At 45.0% G+C, this 27,833-nt stretch overlaps 1 protein-coding gene across 1 annotated transcript; it reads left to right on the forward strand.

Annotated features, from left to right (window-relative positions):
* The first annotated feature begins 20,643 nt into the window (after positions 1-20,643).
* On the forward strand, positions 20,644-21,477 carry LOC137363724 (probable G-protein coupled receptor 139). Its single transcript, XM_068027328.1, has one exon. It carries the CDS (start codon positions 20,644-20,646, stop codon positions 21,475-21,477), a length of 834 nt encoding a protein of 277 aa, XP_067883429.1.
* The last annotated feature ends 6,356 nt before the right edge of the window (positions 21,478-27,833 follow it).

Genomic DNA, 27,833 nt, shown 5'->3' on the forward strand with positions numbered 1-27,833 from the left:
GTGCTCCCTGAACAACCTCCAGATTTCTGTTGCGCATTTCCCTGAGAACATCTGTACCCAATTTATGCTCCCCAGTTCCTGCCTAATAGCATTGTAATTCTCCTCCCCCAATTAAATATTTTCCCATCCCGTCTGCTCCTGTCCCTCTCCATGACTGCAGTAAAGGTCAGGGAGTTGTGATCACTATCACCGAAATGCTCTCCCACCGAGAGATCTGCCACCTGGCCTGGTTCATTGCCAAGCACCAAATCCAACATAGCCTCCCTTCTAGTCGGCCTATCTACATATTGAGTCAGGAAACCTACCTGGATACACCTGACAAAATCTGCTCCATCCAAACGATTTGCACTAAGGAGGTTCAAATCAATATTAGGGAAGTTGAAGTCACCCATGACAACAACCCTGTTGCTTCTGCACCTTTCCAAAATCTGCCTCCCAATCTGTTCCTCCGTGTCTCTGTTGCTATTGGGGGGTCTATAGAAAACTCCCAATAAAGTGACTGTTCCTGTCCTGTTTCTGACTTCCACCCATAATGACTCAGTAGACAAACCCTCCTCGACGACCTCCCTTTCTGCAGCTGTGATACTATCCCTGATTAGCAATGCCACTCCCCCACCTCTTTTACCTCCCTCCCTATTCCTTTTGAAACATCTAAACGCCGGAACATCGAACATCCATCCCTGCCCCTGTGATATCCAAGTCTCCGTAATGGCCACAACATCGTAACTCCAAGTACTGATCCATGCTCTAAGTTCATCACCCTTATTCCTGACACTTCTTGCGTTAAAATAGACACACTTCAACCCATCATACTGGCTGCAACTTTGCCCTGCCAACTGTCAAACCTTCCTCACAGACTCTCTGCACGCTGTATCTGCATGTTTAACAACTACCCCATCCACTGATCCGTAGCTCCGGTTCCCATCCCCCTGCCAAAGTAGTTTAAACCCTCCCGAAGGGCTCTAGCAAACCTCCCGCCCAGGATATTGGTGCCCCTCCAGGTCAGATGCAACCCGTCCTTCTTGTACAGGTCCCACCTTCCCCAGAAGGTATCCCAATGATCCACATATCTGAACCTCTCCCTCCTACACCAGCTCTGTAGCCACGTGCACAGCTGCACCCGCTCTCTGTTTCTATCCTCACTAGCACGTGGCGCCGCATTCAATCCTAAGATTACCATTCTGCTCGTCCTGCCTTTTAGCTTCCAATCTAACTCCCTATATTTGCCTTTCAGGTCCTCATCCCTTTTGCTAGCTATGTCATTGGTACCGATGTGTACCACGACTTCTGTCTGCTCCCCCTCCCCCTCAAGAATCCTGCAGACTCGATCCGAGACATCCCTGACCCTGGCACCCGGGAGGCAACATACCATCCGGGAGTCTCGTTCGCGACCAGAGAATCTCCTGTCTGTTCCTCTAACCATTGAATCTCCTATCCCTATCACTCTCCTATTCTCCCCCCGCCCTTCCCTTCTGAGCCGCTGAGCCAGGCTCAGTGCCAGAGACCTGGCCGCTGTGGCTTTCCCCTGGTCGGTCGTCGCCCCCAACCGTATCCAGAACGGTATACTTATTATTGAGGGGAACGGCCACAGGGATCCCTGCACTGTGCGCCTATTCCATTTTCCTCCCCTGATGGTCACCTTTATCCTGTGAGTTAGGTGTCAATACTGCCCTATAACTTCTCTATATCACCCCCTCAGCCTCCCGCATGATCCGAAGTTCATCCAGCTCCAGCTCCAGTTCCCTAATGCGGTCTGTGAGGAGCTGGAGTTGGGTGCACTTATAACAGGTGAAGTCGCACAAGTGGTAACCCTTACCTCCCACATCCTGCAAGAGGAGCATGCAACTGCCCTAGCTTCCATCCCCTCTGCTCTAAATTGACAACAGAGAATAAAAACAAATAAAGGAAAACCTTACCTTACCAAACCCTCCACATAAGAGTCCTTTTTTTTGGTTAGAGGATGACGATGTGTGGGAGACACTACACGTGTAGTGTTCCGGTTTTTTGCCACTGCCCAAATGTATAAGTTCACTTACCCAGTGGTCCCCGTGTCCACGTCCGCTGATCAAAAGAAAGCTGCCGAATCGCGAGGTAAGTGCTTTATCGTGAAACTTACCTTCCCGGCTGCCCCCTGATTCGCACTATCACCGCTATCGCTGATCAAAAGGAAGAATACATAGTGGAATATAGTTACAGTTAATTGTTAAATTGGACATAATAACTAATACACATGGAAATAAATTTACAGTTGATTGTTAAATTGGACATGATAAATAATACACATGGGAGCAAAGTTGCAGTTAATTTTTAAAAGACAATTGATAGCTAATGCACATGGTATAACTTTTCAATTAATTATTCATTGGCCCTGAGAACGAATACACAAGTTTAAAGGTGCAGTTACTTGTTGGATTGTGCCGGATACGCAATCCACAGGGGAATAAGGTGATAGTTTAATGTTCAATTGGGCATGATAAATAATATATGTGTCAAGAGTTTTACAGTAAATTATAAAGCTTGACATACTAACCAATACACAGGGGAAGTTAGCTATTTCAATCTGATATTATAATACACTACATATAATTACAGTTAATTGATATATTGAGATGTGATAAACATTATGTAAGGAATAAATTTATCATTAATTAATTGTTCATTTGCACATAACGAATATATTTGTGAATAAAATGAGTTATTTGTCAAATTGGTCTTGGGAACAAATGCTTGGGTGCAAAGATCCAGTTTGTTGTTAAATCAGGTGGATTAACCAATACACATGGGAATAACATTGCAATGAATTGCTTAATTAGACGTGATAACTAACACACACAGCATAAATTTACAGTTAATTGTTAAAACGCAAATGAGAACTAATGCACAAGGCTTAAGGTTACAATTAATTATTCATTGCTCCTGATTAAAGTCACAGCTAATTGTTGTATTGGTTTTGATGAAAATTCACACAAAATAAGCTTACATTTAGTTTTAAAATTGAGCTTGATAACGAATAATGTGCATTACCGTTCTTCAAAATGCATCAAACAGTTATTTCCTTTCGGTGTTGTGTTATTTCTTGGTTTCATGGTTAACTTTAGCAAGCCACCCATCCCTTCCCCATTATCACGGAGCATGTCCCCTTTTCACTTCCTATCTGTCACTGCTACATCCGTGGCCAGTCTAATGTTTGGGTCAAGGTTTGTTCTGTACCATCTAATCTGTGGGAGTCTCCCTGTGCTCCCTGATGAGGAATTCCGATATTCCCAGGGAAGCTGACTGACTGTTGTTTCTCCAAATCTACCTCAATGTCTGATTTGTCTCAGTGATATTTTCACAAATACATTCCAACTGTACTCCAAATCCTTCATCCACATCCACCACATCATGACCTTCCTGTCCCTTGTTAATATGGGATTGACCTTTCTTTTCACCCTCTCGTCTTATTAACGCTGTTTCACAGCTTGGAATATTCCCTGAGCCCCCATTTTTATGCTGACATGAATATGTGCCGTTATTATGCTGCATAAATTTAGAACAAAACTAAGCCCCGTTTTTCTGTGATTCTTAATGCACAGCACTTATCTTCCAGTTCCCTGTTGACCCATCTGATTCGACCTAGTAAAATGCAACATCTCCAGAACTGGAAAAATTGTATCTTTGTTGTTCTCCTCGTCTCTTGTTCTTGTTCAACTTTGTAGTGTTATCACGTGTTATGGCAAGCTGCCCATTCTAAGGTAACGCTACAGATTTGCGTCTGAGGGCCTTTCATTGTAAGGGTATAATGGTCCCAGTTTCAATGCCCAGAAATACCATTACCAGTCAGGAGTATTAGCATAACGTATGAAATCTTAGTCACTCCTTCACCTGCAGACATAAAATAATATTAACATCAATTCAACACCTGCCCCCTTCTATTGAAAGGCGTTATACACTGATCACTTTGATAACACATGTATTGTATTTTCTACCCTTATCTCTGGATGGCCAATTTAATGTTGGTTTCTCCCAAATTTTCAACAATGTCATACAAACATTCACAGTCAGCCTTCCAGGCAACACCCCTTGTTATTTTCTTTTTCAGCATCACTTGATTACCAATGGAGTAGGGCCGAGAAGATCCGAGGTGAATATATGGAATCTGAATTAAAGATATTCAGGAGTGCATCCAGGAGTAACATGAAACACCTGGTCACGATTCAACACATATTTCAATGCAACATCAATACACAATAGAATGACAGTCAAGAAAGTATAGTTACAAATAGTTAATGGACAGCTTTCTCTTGGAGATGGTTGTGTCTTTGCCTACACTGAACAGTGAGAAGATGTATTTTATAGCCTGGCCACTATCATACCGAAGGACAGGAAAGGCCCCCAGAAACCTGTCAGAAATATGAGGATGACTAGGGGGACCGTAGGTCCGGTCAAGGACAATAGCGGGAGACTGTGTGTTGAGCCGGAAGAGATAAGTGAGGTTTTGAATGAGTACTTCTCTTCGGTATTTACGAATGATGAGGGGTGTATTACTGAAGAGGACGGTGTGAAACAGACTGGTAAGCTCGAGGAAGTGCTCGTTAGGAGGGAAGATGTGTTGGGGTTTTTGAATAACTTGAAGATAGACAAGTCTCCCGGGCCTGACGGGGTATATCCAAGGATGTTATGGGAAGCAAGGGATGAAATTGCAGAGCCGCTGGCAATGATCTTTTCATCTTCTCTGTTGACGGGGGTGGTACCAGGTGATTGGAGGGTGGCAAATGTTGTGCCCCTGTTCAAGAAAGGGAATAGGAACAACCCTGGGAATTACAGGCCAGTTAGTCTTACTTCGGTGGTAGGCAAGTTGATGGAAAAGGTGCTGAGGGATAGGATTTCTGAGCATCTGGAAAGACACTGCTTGATTCGGGACAGTCAGCACGGTTTTGTGAGGGGTAGGTCTTGCCTCACAAGCCTTATTGAATTCTTTGAGCAGGTGACCAAGCAAGTGGATGAGGGTAAACCAGTGGATGTGGTGTACATGGATTTTAGTAAGGCATTTGATAAGGTCCCCCATGGTAGACTTATGGAGAAAGTCAGGAGGCATGGGATATGGGGAATGTGGCCAGTTGGATTAAGAATTGGCTAACTGATAGAAGGCAGAGAGTGGTCTTAGATGGTAAATACTCAGCCTGGAGCCCAGTTACCAGTGGCGTGCCACAGGGATCAGTTCTGGGTCCTCTCCTGTTTGTGATTTTTATTAACGACTTGGATGAGGAAGTCGAAGGGTGGGTCAGTAAATTTGCAGATGATACAAAGGTTGGTGGAGTTGTGGATACCGAGGAGGGCTATTGTCGTCTGCAAAGGGACTTGGATAGGTTGCAGTGCTGGGCTGAAAAGTGGCAGATGGAGTTTAACCCTGAAAAGTGTGAGGTCGTCCATTTTGGAAGGACAAACACGAATGCAAAATACTGGGTTAACGGTAGGGTTCTTGGGCATGTGGAGGAGCAGAGAGACCTTGGGGTCTATGTGCATAGATCGTTGAAAGTTGCAACTCAAGTGGATAGGGCTGTGAAGAAGGCATATGGGGTGTTAGCGTTCATTAGCAGAGGGATTGAATTTAAGAGCCGTGAGTTGATGATGCAGCTGTACAGGACCTTGGTAAGGCCTCATTTGGAGTACTGTGTGCAGTTCTGGTCGCCTCATTTTAGGAAGGATGTGGAAGCCTTGGAGAGGGTGCAGAGGAGATTTACCAGGATGTTGCCTGGAATGGAGAATAAGTCTTACGAGGAAAGGCTGAACATTCTAGGCCTCTTCTCATTAGAACGGAGAAGGATGAGGGGTGACATGATAGAGGTTTATAAGATGATCAGGGGAATAGATAGGGTAGACAGTCAGAAACTTTTTCCCCGGGTGGAGCAAAGCGTTACAAGGGGTCATAAATTTAAGGTGAAGGGTGGGAGATATAAGGGGGATGTCAGGGGAAGGTTCTTTACCCAGAGAGTGGTCGGGGCATGGAATGCCTTGCCTGGGGAAGTTGTTGAGTCAGAAACTTTAGGGACTTTCAAACGGCTTTTAGATAGGTATATGGATAAAGGAGAATGATGGGGTATGGATTAAATTGTCCTTGACAGAGGACAAAGGATCGGCACAACATCGTGGGCCGAAGGGCCTGTTCTGTGCTGTATTTTTCTATGTTCTATGTTCTATGTTCTAAACCCTGTTCTTTTGATAAGATATCCCAGACGCACAGGAATGGCTTATGTCTAATATCACATGTGGCCTGATGTTGGGATACATCTAAAAGTGCAAATATGATTTGTTACTCATGAGGTAACCAATATGTGGAAGGCATGATTATAATGGACTGAAGATTGGGTCTGCGGCATGGTCAGTCGGTCTGAGAGCACCATTGCATGAAATGGTTAATGTGACTCAGGAGAATGTGAACATGCACTGTATCACTACTAATTCAAAGTTTTCAATCAAGATTCTGACAAATACCCTTTAGAGATGCCGAACCTTTGCCTCCAGCTTAATAAAATTATCAGGGCCCTGTTAATCACACTGGGACATAACAGAGGGAAGGGCATTCAAGTGGACAAAGGGGCAAAAAAGAAGCTCAACTGCACAAAATTAATTTAAATTATCCACCGTATGGATACCAGTAAACCAAGAATGGGGGAACATTTCTTTTAGTAAGTTGCTGATTCTTTGATATATGGCAACACAGCATCAGATGATTCCGGAACAGGTGTTGATTTCCTATTTACAGCCCTGTCAGCTCTGCTTGCATCGCGTCATTGTAATCACTTGCTGCTTGCTGCTGAAAACTTTGAACCGTCTGGCATTGACTCTAGATGACAGGATCTCCGAAGCGGATCTCACAGGGTGGCAATGCCAAGATACAGAGATTCCCCAGGTTTAGCGATGCTGCCTTTGAGATTCCACTGCAGGCGGGAGATCCACTTTCCCACTAATGGTGGAAGAGGTCCTACTGCCTGACCAAGCAAACCTGATGGAGATCACGGAGGAGGTCAGTAGCTGTGGGGTCTCTCCTGGAATGGAGTAGAGTGCTGCAAGAGAGTCAATGACATCCTGCATTCTTCCAAGGTGAGTGCTCCAAAACTTTTTTTTTTAGTGAGTGCAAGTGTCTATGCAGGAGGAAGTACGACATGGGGAGAATCGCACTATAATGGTAATGACAGAAGACGCCAGCTTTACCTCATCCTGACAGATGCATGGCCACTGGCCATCCTGTTTCACAGCCGAGCTCCATTAACTCTCTGAAGGCTGCCGGCAGCATGAGCTATATGTGATACCCCACTAAGGGACGAGGGTCTGTTCCTAGTGGAAATGTCACGTTGATCTCTCTGCAAACTATGCCTATCTGTATCTTTCCTCTTGCAGGACACGAGGGCTCAGAACACAAGGGAGACAGCCTGAACTGGTGGAGGAACCCCAGATCTTTGGCCTCTCAGAGCAGTGGAGGAACAGGCATTATAATTGGCAGGGACACAGAGCGGCCGCACCATATCCGGTGGAGAGTTTGGAATGTCCATGAAAGAGTGAGGATTGACTTCCATCGACATACATATCACTGGTGGAGACCACATCACGTCGGTTGCCATGCTGAGATCTGCACAGCCTTACCCACACGCAGCTTCCACAGTGCAGACTGTGACACAGACCACTCCCTGGTGTGCAGCAAGGTTAGACTCAAACCAAAGAAGCTGCATAACTTCAAGCAGAAGGGCCACCCGCGCATCAACACGAGCAGAATTTCTCATCCACAGCAGTTACATAAGTTTCTAAATTCACTTGAAAAAGCCCTTCAAAACACTCCCACAGGGGATGCAGAGACCAAGTGGGCCCACATCAGAGATGCCATCTATGATTCAGCAATGACCACCTATGGCAATTGTGTGAAGTGGAGTGCAGACTGGTTTCAATCTCACTTTGAAGAGCTGGAACCTGTCATAGCCGCTAAGCGCATTGCACTGCTGAATTACAAGAAGGCCCCCAGCGAGTTAACATCTGCAGCACTTAAAGCTGCACAAAGAACAGCCAGGCGCAGCGCAAATGACTACTGGCAATACCTGTTCAGTCATATTCAGCCGGCCTCTGACACTGGAATCATCAGAGGAATGTATGATGGCATTAAGAGAGGTTTTGGGCCAACCATCAAGAAGATCACCCCCCTCAAATCTAAATCAGGGAACATAATCACTGACCAACGCAATCAAATGGACCGCTGGGTTGAGCACTACCTAGAACTGTACTCCAGGGAGAATGTTGTCACTGAGATCGCCCTCAATGCAGCCCAGCCTCTACCAGTCATGGATGAGCTGGACGTACAGCCAACGAAATCGAAACCCAGTGATGCCATTGATTCTCTAGCCAGTGGTAATGCCGTCCTTCCCAGGGGCTTGATGAAATCATCAAGAGTGCCAAGCCTGCTATACTTTCAGCACTACATGAACTGCTATGCCTGTGCTGGGACGAGGGAGCAGTACAACAGGATATGCACGATGCCAATGTCATCACCCTCTATAAGAACAAGGGTGACCACGGTGACTGCAACAGATATTGTCGACTCTCCCTACTCAGCATAGTGTGGAAAATCTTCACTCCAGTCGCTTTAAACAGGCTCCAGAAGCTGGTTGAGCATGTCTACCCTGAGGCACAGTGTGGCTTTCGAGCAGACAGATTCACCGTTGACATGCTGTTCTCCCTTCACCAGCTACAGGATAAATGCTGTGAGCAACAGATGCCCTCTACGTTGCTTTCATAGATCTCACCAAAGCCTTTGACCTCGTCAGCAGACGTGGTCTCTTCAGACTACTAGAAAAGATTGGATGTCCACCAAAGCTACTACGTATCATCACCTCATTGCATGAAAGGCACAATTCAGCATAGTGGCGCCTCATCAGACCCCTTTCCTATCCTGAGTGGCGTGAAACAGGGCTGTGTTCTCGCACCTACACTGTTTGGGATCTTCTTCCCACTGCTGCTCTCACATGTGTTCAAGTCTTCAGAAGAAGGTGTTTTCCTCCACACAAGATCAGGTGGCAGGTTTGCGGCTGCCTGCAATGAATTAGGCCTAACCATCAGCCTCAAGTAAACGAACATCATGGGACAGAACATCAGAAATGCTCTATCCATCAATATCGGTCAACACGCTCTGGAAGTGGTTCAAGAGTTCATCTACCTGGGCTCAACTATCACCAGTAACCTGTCTCTCGATGCAGAAATCAACAAGCGCAAGGGAAAGGCTTCCACTGTTACGTCCAGACTGGCCAAGAGAATGTGGGAAAATGGCGCACTGACATGGAACACAAAAGTCCGAGTGTATCAAGCCTGTGTCCTCAGTACCTTGCTCGATGGCAGCGAGGCCTGGACAATGTATGTCAGCCAATTCATTACATCTTCGCTGCCTCCGGAGAATTCTTGGCTTCAGGTGGCAGGACCGTATCTCCAACACAGAAGCCCTCGAGGCGGCCAACATCCCCAGCTTATGCACCCGGTGAGGCCCGCCACGAGCTTTGATGCCCAGAAGGCCCCAGCGGATTTTACATTGAGTGGCGAGGCCTCGGTGCGGCCCCTCTCCCCCATCCCCACACATCAACCCCCGCCACTAGGCGTCGGGTCAAGTTGAGTTAATTTGAATTTATTTAAATTGATTTGAATATTTAAATGAAGGTTCTGCCACCTAGAACTGAAGCAGTCCATGTCCACCTGCAGCAAGACTTGGACAACATTCAGCCTTAGGCTGAGAAGTGGAAAGTTACATGCATGCCTCACAAATGCCAGGCAATGACGATCTCCAACGAGGGAGAATCTAACCATCTCCCTTGACGCTCATTGCCGAATCCCCCACTATCAACATCCTGGGCCTCATCATTGACCAGAAACCTAAGTGGACCAGCCAGATAAATACCATGGCTGCAATAGCAGGTCTGAGGCTGGGAATCCTGTGGTGAGTAACTCACCTCCTGACTTCTCAAAGCCTGTTCACCATCTACAAGGCAAAACTCAAAGTGTGTTATGGAGTTCTCTCTACTTGTCTGGCTAAGGGCAGCTCCAACAACACTCAAGGAGCTCTGTACCTTCCAGGATAAATCAGTCTGCTTGATCAGCATCAAATCCACCACCTTCAGCATTCACTCCCTTCATCACCGACACACAAGTCTGAATTTTATCAGCTCTCTTCCATTCTCGATGGCAAGCTTGATAGACGGTGTGGTGCCTGCAAGCTCTGCACCGCTAAGCCACCGCGATATTTCATGCAGTGGCTTATTTAAATAGAGAGGTCGGAACCGCCGCCCCCAATGATGTAATGCCGGTGCCATTTTGAAAGGGCTTCAAGCCCTCCAGTAGTACCTGATTTTTTAAAGAGACATTCATTATACAGTGTCTGTAAAAAAATAACTAAAAACTGGAATTCCCCTCTACCACCTCCTCCCGGTCCCACCCTTGCAGTGTTTATATTTGGGCCTATCCCACCAAAATAGTCTTTATTCCCACCCCGAACTCCCGGCCCCCCCGAATCGCATTACATTTACACTTCAATCCCTTCTCACCATCCCCTCAGCCAGCAGAAATTTTTTTTTCTCATTCCTCCTCCCGCCCCAATAATTTCACTCCTCCCTGCTGTCCACTAGCGTCACACCTCAGATCTCTGAACTGGGGCCTGTAAACCACACCCACCAGTATTTTCTGACTCCTGCTATTCCTAATTTGCACCTAAACTGATTCTACTTCATGTTTTGAGGCCAGATCACTTTTTACTAATGTCCTTATGGCATCCTTTACTATCAGGGTTCCCCCTCCTCTGTCAATCTGTCTATCTCTCTGAAATATTATGTACCCTGGAATAGTTATTTCCCAACCTCAATCTCCTTGTAACCATGTTTCAGCAATGGAAATTAGATCCAGATCACTTACCTCTATTGGAGCCATCAGTTCATTTATCTGATTACAAATGCTTCGTGCATTCAGACAAAGGAAATTTAATTTTCGTTTTTGGTGCCTCTATTGCCTGAAATGACCTTATTTGCCATGTACAATTGGACAGTGTAAATGAGGACAGCCACATCTCAGAATGCTGGAGATCATCCCTGAGAGAGACACTCTCACATTTGCAGTTTAATTACTGAATGGTCAGAACCAAGTGAAGGACATCACTGGAACAACATGAGATTTGGAGACGGGATCGATGGATTTTGAAACAACAACCTCAATGCTGGGAAAATACAGCTTCTAATTTTTATTAGTTAATTAATGTGATCAGAATACTCCAGTCTTTGGAGTTTCCAAATCAATCCTGGAAATAAATACATTCTATCACAACATGGATTGAACTCGATATCATAATCTGTTTGTTCAAATTAAAAGAAAAAGATCACTTTAACAACCTCAGTCTCCCAGTGGAGTTCCTACACGGTATAAATTACAGGCTCTGGGAATGTATCACCTCAGAGTCTAACACAGAAAGATTACCTGCAGAACGAACGGTCAGATCACTTCACACAGAAAATGCAAGGAACATTTTACAGTATCGAAAAAAAATATTACCAGACCCTTGCCGTCATTGGAGTTCCTGGTAAGTGACTATAACCATGGAAGCTGTATAATCCAATGCGTTAGCTGGTCTCTGTTTTCCTCTGTGACAGATCATTTTACATGATGATCGCGCAGTCACTGATATACAACCGCTCAGTCAGAAATATCATTTTGTTAACTCAAATATCATGAATTTGCTCTGCAGTTTAATTCCATTGTCTTAACTGAAAACTAAAAACCTGGTTGAAACTCAGGCTCAATGAATGATATATTTTAATGTTGCATTCGATCTCAGTGAAAGCAAATCCCTGAAGGAAGGTATAAGTGGGAGAATGTGTTAGTGTAAAAACATACTGAGTGTGGGTCACTAACTGGAGTGGAATACCTGATCCCAATGACCATGCATTCCTCTTTTTGTTATTGAATAGCTCCAAGAGAAACAGATGTTAACTATTTACTGAGGGTTTAAAAGTCGGACAGCACTGCTCCTGTCTACAACTCCTATAAACAGATTTATTCTTACTCTGAGTACAGTTACTGTTAACATTTTATTTGTTTTAGTGTTCATGAACTCCTTCCTGCTGTGGATTAAGAGTGTTTGAATTTTATGATCTGTCTTTGATACAGGATGAATATTGAGCTGTGATTATTGAATCATCCACTTCTGTAACTGATAACGTTTGGCAGATCAGTTCTTATCTATGATTCAGAGGCTTTACACATATAACTGCCCACAGCTCAGTGAGGTGTGTCACTGTTAGGAGAGACACCTACAAGTGAGGAACATACATATCAGGCTTTCATAATACAGAGATCAGGCCACGGACATAAAATAATAACATTAGTAACTATTAATGAAATCAATAGTACACTTCTCTCTGTTCTATTATCATCCTGGTTAAAGTATTTTCACCTTCTCCAGTGCATCAATAGACTTTTTGTTTTCTGGAGACTAGAGCTGTACACAGTACATGAAGTGATATGACAATTAAGTAATTATTATTATTAATAATGCCTTCAGATATTTTGTTGCATTCTTCCTCAATATTAACTGTACTCTTGATTAAAATGTGTGTGCACATTTCAAAATTGTCCTTCTGCTTCACGATGCCATATTGTTCATGTAAATGGTGAACAACAGTATTCCCAGCTCTGATCCTTCTGGAACACCACTTCCCACCTTTCACCAATCTGAAGAAATAACTTTCGCCCCTACACCCTGTTTACAGTTTCTATAGCCAGCTTACGGTCTGTTCTGCTGCTTGTCCCCCAATTTCACTTGACCTGAGATTAGTCATGAGTCTGCTGTGTGATGCCTTATGAAGGCTTTTAGAAAATCAATGCATATTACGTCTACTGTGTCAGTCTTATCTTCTCTTTCTGATATTATTCAAAACATTCAATAGGATTGGTCGAGCGTCAACCTCCTTTCGGAATATGTGCTAACTGCTCTTTAATATACGTCTGGATTTAACAACCTCCCTCTGAGATCAGGGATCGTGGCTGGGGGAGGGGGCGGGGGAAGAGAGGGTGGAAAATGCCTCTGGGGGAGGCCCGCCACAGGCCTCGACGCTGGGAAGGCCTGGCCCGATATTGCCGGTGGTGGCGAGAGCTCGTAACAGGCCTCCCCACTCCTCCCCCCGCCCCCATACCCCCCACACCCACCCGCTGCTCGTCGATGGGAGGAAAAACTGCATATTTGAAATGCATATTCCTGTCGTCCATCTCACTTTCATATTGATAACAGTGGTCAGCACTCCTGCGCTTTCAGATTGCCAGTGGAGATCCGAGGCGGGATAGTGGTGGGGAGGGGGGATCAGGTAAGTTTCTCAGTGCGGGAGGTGTGGGAACGGCGTCAGAGCACTTTCATTGACCCAGGGGATGTTGGGAAGGTGTAAAGTTTAAGGTTTATGAACTTTGCTGGGGGAGAAGGTCAGGTGCACCAGCTATTTGTTTTGGTGGGATGGGGAGGCGTGAGGGAAGGTTCGTAATTCTATGCTTACTGTGGTCTTTGGGGGTAAGGGGGCGGGGCGGGGCGGGTAGGAGAGGGTCAAGATCAAGTTATTTGATATCTTAATGACAATGTCTCTTTAAATTTTGCATTACAATGTTGGGCTTGAAGCCCTTTAAAGATGGCATCAGCACCTGCAAAGTTTTCAATGCACGAATCGTCCACATGCCTGGAGTCTAACCTCCATTCTCCATAATTTTCCCAGGCCATGGGAGATTTCTCCTTTTTGTCAGATTTTCCATGCTCCCTTCCTCCTCTGTTCTTCTTCTGTAACCACTTACACCTCCTGTGGATCCATCTTGTTTCTTGAATAGTCCCATTCGCCTTGCACCATCATCTCTTTTGTCACTGAAGCCCTCCTACCCTCCAACTAATCACAGAGCTTCCCTCTTGTTCTTTTCTCCGTCTATATCCCACTTTACACTGGCTCTTTCATTGCTTTAAAACTGCTAATCTCTGATAATCGCCCAGTCCTGATAAAGAGCTATCAGCCTGAAACGTTAACTCGGTTTCTCTCTCCATAGATGCTGCCTGAGCTCCTGAGTATTTTCAACATGCTCCTATATTTTATGTACTGGTAGTTTGCTCACTCGGCCTGATCTTGTAACTTTGAAACTTTCCTGATATTTACAGCCGTTTTAGTATTTTGTTTTTATTCCAGAACTAGGCCTGAATATTAGCAGGGGTGAGTCACTCCACAGACTGCCTCTTTTACCCTTGACAGATTAACCACCCTGACGTTAGCCTGATCGACAGTCTTGGCTTCAATCGGGCAGGTAGGACTCTGGAAAAGGTCTCAGGACCAGAACAGTCCAAATTCTGACTCCGGGGAAAGGGGTGGGGGTGGGAGCTGCCTGACATCGGGGGGCATCGAATCCCTAACTCCAAAAATGGAGAGAGCGATGACTTCTCCGATTGTTGGGCTGTTGATCCCCAATCCCAGGGAGGTGTCATATATCTTGAAACACTGTCAGAGTCTGGGGAACGAAGAGGCAGGGCACTGTCTATCCTTAACCTCAGGGAGGGTTCGCCCATCCTGGAGCGTGGTACAAGTTAGGAGGAGAGGATATTGTCAGCATCTTATCCTCAACCCAGTGATGTGTGATTGAGATCTCAAAATATACCTGCCAAGAACTCTGAGAATGTTTGGAATAGTGAATGAAGGGTTATTTATTGCAAAATAACAAAATTACAGGCGATCTCTAAGGTACATGTGCTGACTGTTATTAACACTGCTCCAGCTGCTATGCAACATGTTGGTTTGCATCATCTCCTGTGATGACGTATGCCAAACTATTGTCATATTCAACAGTATGTTAACTAGTACTCGAACAGTGAAAGCAATATCACAACATCCCCTTTCCTGAAATGAAAATGTCATAAATGTTAAGCTATGTACTTAATGCAATAAGATAATTGTGAACAATATTTACACATCTATTGACTCTCAAGGTCGTCAATCAAGTATCTCTGAAATATGTAGGTAGTTTACTGACTCGACCTGATCTTGTAACTGAGAAACTTTGCTGAGATTTGCAGTTGTTATTTTGTTTCTCTTGACTCTTAGATTTGGACTGATAATTATCATATCCTTGAGGGGTGTAGGTATAATTGTTCTGTATTTCATTCTTAGGACTTGAATGTGTTTGGTACTTGAATGTGAACGTGTTCATGACGCTACTGGAGAGTCAGGCTTGCTGTTGTTGGATAACTCTCTCAGCTGACAGCTGTTCCTTCTCAATGTCGCTCCATACGGGGTGGTGACCTCGTATGACTGAGTTGCATTGCAGATCTTGGATACATCCACAGGGAACCATGTCTTCTCTTGTGGGTGGATCGCTCCGACCTTTTATACAGTCTGCAGAGGAACTATCTCCATGCCTGCTTGCTTATCGTGTGTGATTTTCTTTCTTTCAAGTCTTGCCAATAAGGTATCTTGGCTCAACAACGATATGTTCAAGTGATGACTCAGAAGAGCTGTCCTTACTTGCCTCTGAACATGATCTCTGCTGGGGATGGGAATCCTGTGTCTAATGGTGTTGCTCGTAGGTGCAACATGACTATCTCGATATCCTGATTAGTTTCTCTACATTTTAGAATGATGACGTTACTCTTCACACCAACCTCTCTGCCAGACACTTTGACCTTGGACAATGTGGAGATGATATAACATAAATTACAGCCCCCTTTGTGCACATGTCTTGAAATGGTTTGCTGGTGTACTGTGGACAGTCATCAGAGACTATCTCCTCTGGGTAGCCAGACAGACTAAAAATAGCCCTCATTGTGTTTGCTTGATGCATACTGCAATTGGCGAATGATGGGAAATTTGGAGAAGTAGTCGGTATTCAATAGAAATTGTCACCTATAACAGGAAACAGGTCAGTTGTTATTCATGACCATGGATGTGACGAAATACCATGAGGATGAAGTGTCTCTCTCTGTCTGTTGGCTCAGTTGATGCTCTTAGCATGAGTCACACATCCTCACTGCTCACTCTACGTCTCAGTAGATTCCTGGCCAATAAACTGTCTCACATGAGACTCGTCTTGACTTTCCAATGCCCATGTGAACTAGTTGTGATTATGCAAGGATATCTTGATGAAGCATTTTAATGTCACTGGATATCCCTAATTCATCATGATATGTCCAAAAGGTTCTGATATCTGTGGAAACCTCCTTATTGTATCAGGCCAAGCACTTACGATGAGCTGCCCTAATGCCTTTAAGAGAGGATCTTTGGAAGTCTCCTCTTGCAGCTCTTCCCATTTGAATCTGTCCAAAATCGCCTGAGGTTGACATTGTACACATCTTCAAGCTCCACATCTATTTTGTCTATTTCCACATATAGCGGAATGTTTTCTATATTCTTGGGGTTGGGTCTTCTGCTCAATGTGTCAGAAGCAACTATGATGTTTTCAGGTTTAAATCAGTTAGTCATCGTCATAGAACCATAGAGTAATACAGCACAGAAACAGGCCCTTCGGCCCACCGTTTCCGTGCCTCTCTTCAAGCCTATCTATTATAATCCCATTTTCCAGCACTTGACCCATAGCCTTGTATGCTATGGCGTTCCAAATGCTCATCTAAATACTTCTTCAATGTTGTGAGGCTTCCTGCCTCTACCACCTCTTCAGGCAGTGCGTTCCAGATTCCAACCACCCTCTAGATGATATTTTTTCTCATATCCCCTTTAGACTTTCTGCTCCTTAACTTAAATCTAGGCCGCTGGTTATTCCCCTAAGGGAAAAAAAAGTTTCTTCGTATCTACCCTATCAATGCCCCTCATAATCTTGTACACCTCAATGAGATCCGACCTCAGCCTTTTCTGCTCGAAGGTAAACAGTCATAGCCTATCCAATCTCTCTTCATAACTGAAATGCTCCAGCCCAGGCAACATCCTGGTGAATCTCCTCTGCACTCTCTCCACTGCAATCATATCCTTCCTATAGTGTGATGTCCAGAACTGTACACAGTACTCCAGCTGTGGCCTAACTTGCGTTTCATACAGCTCCATCATAAACTCCCTGCTCTTATATTCTATGCCTCAGCTAATAAAAGCAAGTATCCCATATGCCTTCTTAGCCATCGTATCTACCTGTGCTGCTGCCTTCAGTAATCTATGGACAACTACACCCAGGTCCCTCTGGCCCTCTGTACTTCCTATGTCCTACCATCCATTGTATATTCCCTTGCATTGTTAGTCCTCCTGAAATGCATCAGCTCACACTTCTCAGGATTAAATTCCATTTGCCACTGTTCTGCCCATCTTACCACCTCATCTATATCATCCAGTAATTTAAGGCTTTGCCCCTCACTATTTACGACACCACCAATTTTTGTGTCATCTGCGAAATTACTGATCATACTCCTATATTCTTGGCTAAATCGTTAAAGTACACTACACACAGCAAGGGTCCCAGCACCGATCCATGTGGTACACCACTGGTCACAGGCGTCCAATCGCCAAAACAACCCTCGACCATTACCCTCTGCCTCCTGCCACTAAACCAATTTTGGATCTAATTTGCCAAATTGCCCTGGATCCCATGGGCTCTTACCTTCTTAACCAGTCTCCCAAGTGGGATCTTGTCAAAAGCCTTACTGAAGTCCATGTAGACTACATCTGATGTTACCTGTACCGCTGTACCTTAATTAACAGCCATTGTAGTCGAGGTGGTGCGTTGGTGAGTGGTGTTTGCCAAATCATTGCATCGATTTGTCATCAGTCTCGACAAAAACTGGTTTGTCAAATAGGTTTGTATGAAATGTGGGATACCGAATACCGAATCTAATGTTTGACACCCTATGTTGGAATAGTTCACCTGAGTGACTGACAAAAGTTTGGAACGAAAAGCAACTGCTTTCTGCAATAGACATGCTCCGAGGCCCTTTCACACAGCATCTCCCTCAACTGTAGTTCCTTTCCTTGGCTCGTAATTTTGTAATCATGCTTCTGACAAAAGTGAACGTTTTGCTGACTTTAATGTGTGCTGATGATTTGCGTGCCACGGAAATGGCGTGTCTTCCTTGCGAAGCTAATGCAGTGATTTTGCTTTCTCAGAGAAATTCGAGATATAGTGTGATAAAAAGTTAAACAAACCCAAACATCTCTTTAAATCTTTCTTTCCTTGAGGAGTAAGTATTGAATGTACATCCTCAACTTTATGAGGATCTGAAAATGTTCCACTATCAGAGTAGATGGAGCCAGAAATGTTGTTGCGATTCATATCGATAGAGCATTTTTCGTGATTAAACATAAGACCTCTTAGCTGTCTCCATTAAGACATAAAGTTTCTTGTTATGCTCCTATTTGATACTTTCCATGACTGCTATGCCACCGAGAATTCAAACACAGCCAGAAACACTCTCAGTCATGGGACCCATGTGTTGTTGGAACTGATGTTGACTGAAAGACCAAGTGATAACCGTTAAAAGCAACACCTTTCAAATGGTGTTCTGAAAGTTGATAGCTCCTGTGAACCTTCAGAAAGACGGGCTGACCAGTATCCATATTTCGTGCCCAAATTCGAGAAAAAACATGGCTTTCACAAACTTTGGATTTCACACTTCCAAAGTGGGAATATTGCGAGGAGATCTTTTCAGTGATAAATTCAGTCTTCCAGGATCCTGGAATACTCTGTTGTTCTAGTCTTTCTTGATTACAACAGTTATAGAACGGCACCAGTCATTGTACTGCTGAACATGACGAATGTGCCCTTGCAATTCTGTTGTGCCAAGCTCTGCTTTGCAGGTGTCTCTGAATGCTGGACATTTCCGTGGCTGATGCATGAGACTGTACTTACTGCACCCTTTCCCCTGTCAGGTCTTGGCTACCTCACCCATAGTTGTTGCTTCTCCAAACGCCTGTATATGTTAGTGGCTCGCAAATATGACTTCATACTTTCTGCCATCCTTGAGGTGACTTTAATTCTGAATCCGTTTGGCTTACAAAGCAGATTTTTTTGAAATGCTTCTATTGCCGCTACGATTACCAGCCCAATTATCCTCTCAGAAATTTCTGCATCTGACAAAATACAGTTTTTCCCTTTTTCCTTACGCCTGATTATAAACCAGTCAACAATTGATTGGGCTGTTGTTTAAAAACCATGAGCTCAAGTCGATGGATCCTAACGTTTACCTTCACATTGAGTTGGCCTTCTAATATTTTCCAAAGTTTTGTTGGTTCTTTGCAGTTTTCTTCTGATGTTCCAATGACCTTCATTGCCAATCGCAATCTTTACTATGTCAAGTTTTGTGACATGAAGCTCCAAAAAGCATAGCTCCATACGCTCCCAGAAGAGTTGGGACTCGTGGAAATTATCTAGAACAGAGGGACGGAGCGTGCTAGTGGCAGTATTCAAAGCGGGCTACACTTCAAATAAACTCTCCCCTTCATTTGCTCACACTCTCTTGGAGTACTAATTTGAAGGGTAGTCTATGAACCAGACTCTATGCCACAGCACTGCCCCTTCCTCCAGTCATCAGCAGTGTTGACCCAGGCTTTATTGATTTCCACGGAGGAAATCACCATCCTCGATGTCATGCTTGAGATCTCTGTCCCATGCTGAATACTGTTGTGAGCACGCTGAGTCCCTCTGCATCAGTGCTACCGCATTGTGTTCCGCTGCCACCATAATGTGCTATTGCTTCCTCAACACAAACATATCAAACATTCTGAGATGAATGAAAGTTCTTTATTACAAAATAACAGAATTGCAGGAAACCTGACTGTTTACTAACACTCCTCCAAAAGCTGTATCACATGTTGGCTTGCATCCTTTCCTTTATTGCATATCAAATTAATCACTTTTTCAACAGTATGTTAACTAGTACTCTAGCATTTAAAGCAATATCATAACACTCGGGGAGGGCTCTTATGTGCTTGAGGCGGTCCCAGTCCAGGGAGGGAGAGAGAGTGTCCAATGCTAGGATCCCCCTTATCCTGGAATGTGATTAATGTCTGGTGAGGGGGAGACGGCGCAGGGAGTGTCTGATCCAAGACATGATTCGGGTACCTAATTCCTGGGGCTTCCGAACCTGGGAGGGTGGTCTGTTCTCGGAAGAGGGGTCGGAGCCCAGAGGGGGGACCCATCCAGGGAGGGCACTCCCAGGTGTGGTGAGACCCAGTCTGTGGGGTGTGATCCAATCCCAGCGTATGGTGGGGTTCGATACATGGAACGATGGTGTGATTCCAGGTTGGAGGGATCTAAACCCAGAGTGGGGGATGGTTCTGATTGCCAATCCAGGGTGTCTTTATATGTGGCGTGGGATATAATGGGGAGAACCGGCCAGCCATAGTTAAAACTGCAAAACAGAGGCTTCCAGCCTCATTAAAGTATTTAAATTTCCAACCCGCCTCCTGGAAGTGGTTGTCTGCTTGTTCCCTGCCAGACTCTGACAAACACACTCCCAACCCACCTGTTTCTGGTGCTAAAACCCTACAATTACTGTCTGGGATTGACACGAAGAATGTTTTATCAGTAATTTCCAGTCTCTTTCCCCTTTTCTCTCTTACAGTTAATTTACTGGCGATTATGATCCTGTCCCGGGGAAAGTGCGGACTCTCCACCTGTACCACTCGCTACCTGGTGGCCATGGCAGCAGCGGACCTACTGGTCATTATCACTGCAGTAATACTGTGGCGAGTCAGTTATTATTATTTCCCAGGATCGTTACTGGAAATGAGCCCTCTGTGCACTGTTATTGGTGCCATGAGACGTGCAGCCACAGACTGTTCCGTCTGGCTCACGGTTACATTCACCTTTGATCGATTTGTGGCCATTTGTTGCCAGAAGCTGAAAATAAAATATTGCACAGAGAAAACTGCAGCAGTGGTTCTGGCAATAACCTGCATTCTGCTCTGTTTAAAAAACATCCCCTTCTACTTTGTATATGAACCTGTAGAGATAATTGACAACGCAGTGTGGTTGTGTTATCCAAAGCCAAGCTATTATACTAAGCCAGGGTGGTTGGGATTTGACAGGGTTGATAAGGTAGTAACCCCATTAATCCCATTCGCTTTAATTCTGTTGCTAAACGCTCTGACAGTCAGACACATTTTAGTGGCTAGTCGAGTGCGTAAGGGACTGAGGGGTCAGAGCAAGGGAGAGAATCACAGTGACCCAGAGATGGAGAGCAGAAGGAAGTCTGTGATTTTACTCTTCACCATATCCGGCAGCTTCATACTTCTGTGGTTGGTGTATGTTATATATTTCTTATATTATACCATTAAGGCGGCAGACCCCAGGGATTACAATGATTCTGAATATATATTTCTACAAGTCGGATTTATGCTGTGTAGTTTAAGCTGCTGCACAAACACATTCATTTATGGGGTGACTCAGTCCAAGTTCAGAGAGCAAGTCAAGAGTGTGGTGAAATATCCGGTTAAATCATTTGTTCAATTAATGAATAAACAGTTCAACTAAGTGCAGCCCAGAGGCGGGTCCCAGTGTTTCTGAAGCATAAATGTTATATTTAACCCCAATGGACAAGGTGTGACCAACAGCTGGAAAACATGAAATACACAAGAAGGTGGAGGGGTGCAACACACCAAAGAGCAGCGGAGTGGCAGACGAGAGGTGACTGAAAGGTGGTTGACCAGAAGTACACTGGTGGAAGGGCGGGGTAGGGTCTGGGCTGTTAAACACTATGAATTGCTTTTAGTTCGCCGTCAGTTGCTAGCACACTTTAATTGAGATTTGAGGTGATAGGATGTATGCTAGTGGGTAGTAAAGGCTCTGTTGCCTTTGTTATCATTCCTTTGTACTGACACAGACAATATGAAATTTGCACAAAAACTGAATATTTGTTCGCTAGACTGCTGAAGATTGTCAGAACGCGCAATTCGTTTGTGCATGACACAGGCAATATATAATTTTCCATTATACATCTATATTATTAAAGGTACATTCAATCTACTGAATCAAAGCATACACAGATTAATACATTTCAAACTCCTCTAAATTAATCAAGTTTTAAGATGAATTGCGACTGATTGATTTATTTTAGCACATTGGTATAAAACTAACTCCTTTAACTAATGTGTCAGTATTAAAATAGATATTACATTGAAGCCAAATATAACCATCCCAAACTACCTACAATCTCTTAGTTTGAGGGTGAAATCTATGGCAATATATTTATCCCTCAATACTTTCATTGCCGTTATTCTCTATTGAGAGCTGTGGTCCAGCTCAATTCAACAGTGCAACTCTGCCGTGTCGAGGTGATATTCTTCAAATAGCAGAGTATGAAAATTATCATCATTGTTATCGTTTGTAACAATTCGAAAAGAATAGAAACGTTGCTCCATGGGTTCATTTTCAGAGTGTTAATGGTGACACACTGGAGTCCCTAAGAGCAGTGTATGAGTCTCTTCTGCTCCTTCCCCCACTTCTGTACACGCATATCACAGTTTGGTGATTCCTGGTCTGAAATGAACCCGCAAGCTGCCTTCCAAATCTTCCTGACATCAGCATGCTGTCCTAATTCCATCATGATTATTTGATAGTCAGTTTCTCTGTGAAGGATGTGTCAATGCCTTGATGATTGAAAATTGTGTCTCTCTATACTGGCCACATTAACTATTTCATGTTGTGCTGTTGTCAAGTTGAGTATGTCTGTACCCCGCTTTTCAGTTAAGTTGCATCATGCATTTTTACACGTTGCTTGCTTCACATGTAATAAATTGCATCTGCACACTTACACCGGTAACCCCCTATCATGCCACACATGTGCCATCTGATTCAAGCCATTCTTGGACTTTCATGTGATGTTACAAAAACATCGGGGTGGGCGTGGTGGGAGGGGGTGGGGTGGGGGTTGTTGTTAGTGGTGGTGGGGGGGGGGGTGCTGCTTGTCTTAGATCTTTGCTTACCTCACCATGCATGGCCTTGAAATCTCAGGTAGCGTTCAGACTACTAAATGTGGCTTTCGTTTCGAAAAAAAATTTATCCAGTCTCGGATACAAATATCTTCAAGAGAATGCTATCTCCAAAGGAAAGTTTTGGACTTCTTGCAAATTCTGCACTGCACCAGTTAAATGATGTGAGTTGCAATTCTTCTGACCGCAGCAGGTTTAAATCTTTATTAAAGTGAAAGTACTGACCAATTCAGTAGGTGTTGATTACTTACTTCATTGCAATAGGACAGGTTTCCTTGAGACAACAAAGAAAGATGTTAACTTTATTGTACCTAAACAGAACTATAAAAATTATATGCAAAATGCCAACTTCTATCCTCACACACAAACTAGAGGTTTCCACACACACACATTAATAGGTTACAGAGTGGTTAAGAGGTCCTCTAAAACTCATATAAGACAGATTCTTGGAACAAAAGAATGAAACTTCAATATTGGAGTATGTATCCGTGTACTGGGAAAGTTCACGAAAGCTTGCAGTTTGGCTCACCTGAAAGCATCCCAAGTCAATATGGAAAAAAATGGCCAGGTATGAATGCAAAAGCCCGCAATTTTGAACCAGGAGGTGAAGTATTAGTGTTGTTACCATTACACGGAGAACCATTAAAAGTACGGTTCTGTGGCCCGTACAGACTGATAGAAAGAGTGGGTAAAATAGATTACTTGATGACACCTCTAATCGCTGGAAGAAGAACAGTTGTGCCACAACAATAGGTTAAGGTAATATTTTCAGAGGGAGGCAGATAAGCAACTGTCAGGTTATCGGGACTGATGAGAAGGAAAAGAATAGTGAGAATGAGGCAGAGGGTGACACAAACTATCCTCAGATTGAATCTCCAAATATCAGATTAGCGAATACAGAATAATTAGTAAATTTGGACAAGTTGCTTTTGCATTTCAAGGCAAAACAACATGAAGACCTAAACAGGATTTTCACAAGAGTTATTACAGTTTGTAGGGATAAGCCGGGATGTTCAAGCTTAGCCCCGCACCTGATGTTAGTATCAGGGAACCATTCCTTTAAAACACAATCCATGCTGCTTCGGTCCAGACAGACCGGCCCAAGTAAAAGCAGAGATCCAATGCCGCCGGAAGGCAGCTTAGTTGAGCCTAGTCAGAGCTGCTGGAATTCCACGGTGGTCTTGAAGCATAAAGCTAGAGAGTTGGCCTGCACCATTGTGTCTAACAGAGACAAAGGTGTTGAAGGGATACTGTCAAATTCCTTTGACACACGAAGATAAGGAAACGTCAGTTTTTGTTACATCTGAAGGGTTTTTCTTCAGTATCAAATGATATTACACAGGTTACTGCGCACTCGAGAAACTTCTCAGAGATCAGGGAACATGGTAGTGACCAGTATTCCTACCTGTGCAGCAAACCTACCTGAGGGCGGCACAGTGGCGCAGTGGTTAGCACCGCAGCCTCACAGCTCGAGCGACCCGGGTTCAATTCCGGTTACTGCCTGTGTGGAGTTTGCAAGTTCTCCCTGTGTCTGCGTGGGTTTCCTCCGGTTGCTCGGGTTTCCTCCGGTTGCTCCGGTTTCCTCCCACATGCCAAAGACTTGCAGGTTGATAGGTAAATTGGCCATTAGAAATTGCCCCTAGTATAGGTAGGTGGTAGGGAAAATATAGGGACAGGTGGGGATGTGGGAGGAATATGGGATTAGTGGAGGATTATTATAAGTGGGTGGTTGATGGTCGGCACAGACTCGGTGGGCCGAAGGGCCTGTTTCAGTGCTGTATCTCTAAACTAAACTAAACTGAGGAGGGTGTTCACAGGGGGAATTACAAAGGAGGCTGTGCACAAGGGAATTAGACAGGAGGATTTTCACAGTGGGAATTCGACAGGAGGATGTTCACAGGTGGAATTAGACTGGAGGGTGTTCCCAAGGGGAATTGCACTGGAGGGTGTTCCCAGGGGGAATTGGACAGGAGAGTGTTCACAGGGGGTATTAGACAGGAGAATGTTCACAGGGGGCATTAGACAGGAGAATGTTCACAGGGGGAATTAGACAGGAGGGTGTTCACAGGGGGAATTAGACAGGAGGGTGTTTACAGGGGAATTTGAGAGGAGGAGGTTCACAGGAGGAATTCGACAGGAGGGTGTTCACAGGGGGAATTTGACAAGAGGGTGTTCACAGGGGGAATTCGACAGGAGGTTGTTCACAGGGGGAATTAGATAGGAGGGTGTTCACAAGGTGAATTAGCGAGGAGGGATTTTCAAAGTGGGAATTAAACAGGAGGGTGTTTACTCGGGGAATTAGACAGAGGTTGCTCACAGGGGGGATTAGACTTAAGGGTTTTAACAGGTTGTATTAGACAGGAAGGTGGTCACTGGGGGAATTAGAAGGGAGCGTGTTCACAGGGGGAATTAGACAGCAGGGTGTTCACAGGGGGAATTAAACAGGAGGGTAGTCAGAGGTGGAATTAGACAGGAGGGAGTTCACAGCTGGAATTAGACAGGTGGGTGTTCACAGGGTGAATTCGACAGGAGGGTGTTCAGAGGTGGAAATAGACGGGAGGGTTAACTGAGGTGGAATGAGACTGGAGGCTCTTCACAGGGGGAATTAGACAGGAGGGTTTTCACAGGTGGAATTGGATAGATGGATCAACACAGGGGAATTAAACAGAGGGTGTTCACAGGGGAAATTAGACAGGAGGGTCATCACAGCGGTAATTGGACAGGAGGGTGTTCAGAGGCGGGATGAGGCAGGAGGGTGTTCACAGGGGGAATTTGACAAGAGGGTGTTCACAGGGGGAATTTGACAGGAGGGTGATCACAGGGGGAATCAGACAGGAGGGTGTTCACAGGTGGAATTGGACAGGAGAGTGTTCACAGGTTCAATTAGAACGGATGGTCTTCACAGGGTGAATTAGACCGAAGCATGTTTCTAGGGCGAATTACACAGGAGGGTGTTCACAGGGGGAGTTAGACAGGAGGGTGTTCACAGGTGGAATTAGACAGGAGGGTGCTCCAAGGGGAATCAGACTGGAGTGTCATCACAGCGGGAATTTGACAGGAGGGTGTCTACAGCGGAATTAGAGAGCTGGGTGTTCAAAGTGGGATTTGGACAGGAGGGTCGTCACTGCAGGAATTAGACAGGCGGGTGTTCACAGGTGGAATGAGACTGTAGGGCGTTCACAGTTTGCATTAGACAGAAGGGTGATCACAGGGGGAATTAGACAGGAGGGTGATCACAGGGGGAATTATACAGGAGGGTGATCACAGGGGGAATTAGACAGGAGGGTGTTCACAGGTGGAATGAGACAGGAGGGTGTTCACAGGTTCAATTAGACAGGATGGTCTTCACAGGGTGAATTAGACCAAAGCATGTTTCTAGGGCGAATTACACAGTGGGGTGTTCACAGGGGGTGTTAGACAGGAGGGTGCTCCAAGGGGAATCAGACTGGAGTGTCATCACAGCGGGAATTTGACAGGAGGGTGTTTACAGCGGAATTAGAGAGCTGGGTGTTCAAAGTGGGATTTGGACAGGAGGGTCGTCACTGCAGGAATTAGACAGGAGGGTGTTCACAGGTGGAATTAGACTGTAGGGTGTTCAGAGTTTGAATTAGACAGAAGGGTGTTCACAGGGGGAATTAGACAGGAGGGTGTTCACAGGGGGAATTATACAGGAGGGTGGTCACAGGGGGAATTATACAGGAGGGTGATCACAGGGGGAATTAGACAGGAGGGTGATCACAGCGGGAATTAGACAGGACCGTGATCATGGGGGGAATTAGACAGGACCGTGATCACAGGGGGAATTAGACAGGAGGGTGATCACAGGGGGAATTAGACAGGAGGGTGATCACAGGGGGAATTAAACAGGAGCGTATTCACTGGTGGAATTAGAGAAGAGGGTTTGCACAGGATTATTAGACAGGAGCTTGTTCACAGGCTGATTTAGCCAGGAAGGTGATCAGTGGGGGAATTAGACAGGAGGGTGTTCACAGGAGGAATAAGACAGGAGGGAGATCACAGGAGGAAAAAGACAGAAGGGTATTCACAGGGGGAGTAAGACAGGAGGGTGATCACAGGGGTAATTAGATAGGAGGGACTTCACAGGGGGTGTGAGACCAGAGGGTGTTCAAAGGGGAAATTAGGCAGGAGGATGTTCACAGTGGGGAATCGACTGGAGGGTGTTCACAAGGGAAATTAGACAGAAGGGTGCTCACAGGGGGAATTAGACTGGAGGGTGCTCACAGCGGGAATTAGACTGGAGGCTGTTTGCACGGGGAATTGGACAGAAGGGTGTTCGCAGGTGGAATTAGACAGGAGTGGGTTCAAAGGGGGAATTGGACAGGAGGGTGTTCACTGGGGAAATTAGAGAAGAGGATTTTCAAAGGGATAATTAGACAGGAGGGTGTTCACAGGGGGAATTGGACAGGAGGGTGTTCACAGGTAGAATTAGACAGGAGGGTGTTCACAGGGGGAATTAGTCAGGAGGGTATTTGCAGGGGAATTCGACAGGGAGCTGTTCACAGCTTGAAATGGACTGGTGGGTTTTCAGAGGGGAAATTTGACAGGAGGGTGTTCAGAGGCTGAATTAAACAGAAAGGTGATCACAGGGGGAATTAGACAGCAGAGATTTTCACAGGTTGAGTTAGACAGGAGGGTGTGCACAGGGGGATTGTGGCAGGAGTCCCATCACAGCGGGAAATAGACAGGAGGGTGTTCACATGTGGAAATAGACAGAAGGGTGATCACAGGGGGAATAAGACAGGAGTAGGTTCACAGGAGAAATTACAAAGCACGCTGTTCTCTTGGGAATTAGACAGGAGGATGTTCACAGGGTGAATTGGACAGGAGGCTGTTCACAGGCAGAATTAGTCAGGAAGGTGATCATAGGGGAATTAGACA

This window comes from Heterodontus francisci, unplaced genomic scaffold (assembly GCF_036365525.1).
Source record: "Heterodontus francisci isolate sHetFra1 unplaced genomic scaffold, sHetFra1.hap1 HAP1_SCAFFOLD_330, whole genome shotgun sequence".
Lineage (NCBI taxonomy): Eukaryota > Metazoa > Chordata > Chondrichthyes > Heterodontiformes > Heterodontidae > Heterodontus > Heterodontus francisci.

Bases quoted from the DNA above. Each gene is read 5' to 3' on its own strand.
- LOC137363724 (XM_068027328.1), top strand. From the start codon at position 20,644: ATGGCAGCAGCGGACCTACTGGTCATTATCACTGCAGTAATACTGTGG.